Consider the following 1,700-nt stretch of genomic DNA (forward strand, 5'->3'; position numbering starts at 1 on the left):
AGTTCTTCATGAAAATTGAAAAGTGTATTAACCCTACCAATTACATCCAATTACATGTTAATCGAGTAATTACCTAACCAATCAAACAAGTGAAATAATATATTTACATCGAATTATATCAAATTTTATTATCAGGGTGACTTTTCAAACAGGCTTCAATATTTTCTTTATTACATAAACTTCATGAGTAAAATTGAAATAACATCATTAATTTCTTCTCAGTAAATAACACTTGCTTAGAAATCGAATTAAACCGTTAAACTATCACTTATTTAAGACCCGGAGTGAGTGAGTACGGATTAATGATGACGCTTAATTTAATGTTCGATCTTGACTAGCGGCAGTACGCAAATGGTTTTGCCTTTACTGTTTCCCCTTTATCTACAAATCATTACGCATGTTGAAATTAATATTCATATTCAATTTTAGGTCATCACATAATCATCTTATAAATACTTGTTAAAATTATAACATGCTAACAGTGGGGTGCTAATCTTAAAATTATTCATTTCTCTCCTTCTTCCTCCATGGCATCCCAACAACAACAATCCAAATGGGAAGGCAAATCCATTGCCAATCTAAAAGGTCCAAAACCTGAACAAGTATGGCCACTCCTTGAAGATTTCTTCAACTTCCACAATTGGCTACCTACCCTTGACACTTGTTACCAACTTAACCATAACGACGGACTACTTATCCGGTACTGCGCTAGCACCGTATCACCATCATCAGCCAGTGGAGAAGCGATCGTCAAGTGGTGTCACGAGAGGTTGTTGACCGTTGACAAGATCAAACGGTGTCTAAGCTACGAGGTGTTGGATAACAACATCGGAATCAGGTCGTATGTAGCTATGTTTAAAGTATTCGCATCGAATGATTGTGATGAGAGTGGGTGCCAGATCGAATGGTCGTTCATTGCTGATCCGGTTGATGGGTTGACTTTGGAAAGTTTTTCGGGTTACCTTAATTCTTCCTTACAAGACATGGCTGGAAAAATTGAGAAAGCATTAGAATCTAGTTAGGTGATTCTGCTAGCTTAGAGAGTTAATAAACATGCCTGTTAAATTATATTATGAGATAAAACACTTGATCCTGTAATGTTTCACTTGGACAGGTAAGTAGTGATTTTATTGTGAGAAATGGATAGTAGCTTATCTTGATTGCTGTTATTCTAAAACACCTGATCCTGTAATATTATGAGGTATACTTTTCTTAGTTATTCTTAAACAAAATAATACTCTCCGTTTATTTTTTATTTATTTACAATATCAAGCAATATATTTTTATTTTTATTTAATTTGTTACTTTTAGCATATCAAAAAATAACATATTAATATTTTTTATTTATTTTCCAATTTTTTTTTTTTCAAGATCTAAGACTAAACAACAATTAATACTAATATTGTGATAAAATACTTAAAATCTGATTATTTTTTTAAGGGGTGTGAAGAATTCCAAACCGGACTAATAAGTGATTCAGTCAATAGTAATAATAAGGCCCGTTTGACCATAAAATTTTTTTTCTTTTTTTCGAATTTTTTATTTATTCATTTCACTTTTTCAAAAATTGTGGTGTTTGACTATGAAAATTTAAAAAATTATTTCGAAATTAGATTTCAAAAAGTGAAAATAACTTTTTGTTGTTTTCACAATTTTCCACTTCCATTTTCAACTTTCATTATTATTATATATAATCTCAA

At 31.2% G+C, this 1,700-nt stretch overlaps 1 protein-coding gene across 1 annotated transcript; it reads left to right on the forward strand.

The window, feature by feature from the left end:
• The first annotated feature begins 306 nt into the window (after nucleotides 1–306).
• On the forward strand, nucleotides 307–1,255 carry LOC107857278 (lachrymatory-factor synthase). Its single transcript, XM_016702203.2, has one exon. The coding sequence runs from the start codon at nucleotides 528–530 to the stop codon at nucleotides 1,020–1,022; it is 495 nt and encodes a 164-aa protein (XP_016557689.1). The 5' UTR covers nucleotides 307–527; the 3' UTR covers nucleotides 1,023–1,255.
• Nucleotides 1,256–1,700: the final 445 nt, after the last annotated feature.

The sequence above is a fragment of the Capsicum annuum genome, chromosome 8 (assembly GCF_002878395.1).
Source record: "Capsicum annuum cultivar UCD-10X-F1 chromosome 8, UCD10Xv1.1, whole genome shotgun sequence".
Taxonomy (NCBI): domain Eukaryota; kingdom Viridiplantae; phylum Streptophyta; class Magnoliopsida; order Solanales; family Solanaceae; genus Capsicum; species Capsicum annuum.

Coding starts and splice junctions, on each gene's coding strand:
- LOC107857278 (XM_016702203.2), top strand. CDS start 528: ATGGCATCCCAACAACAACAATCCAAATGGGAAGGCAAATCCATTGCC.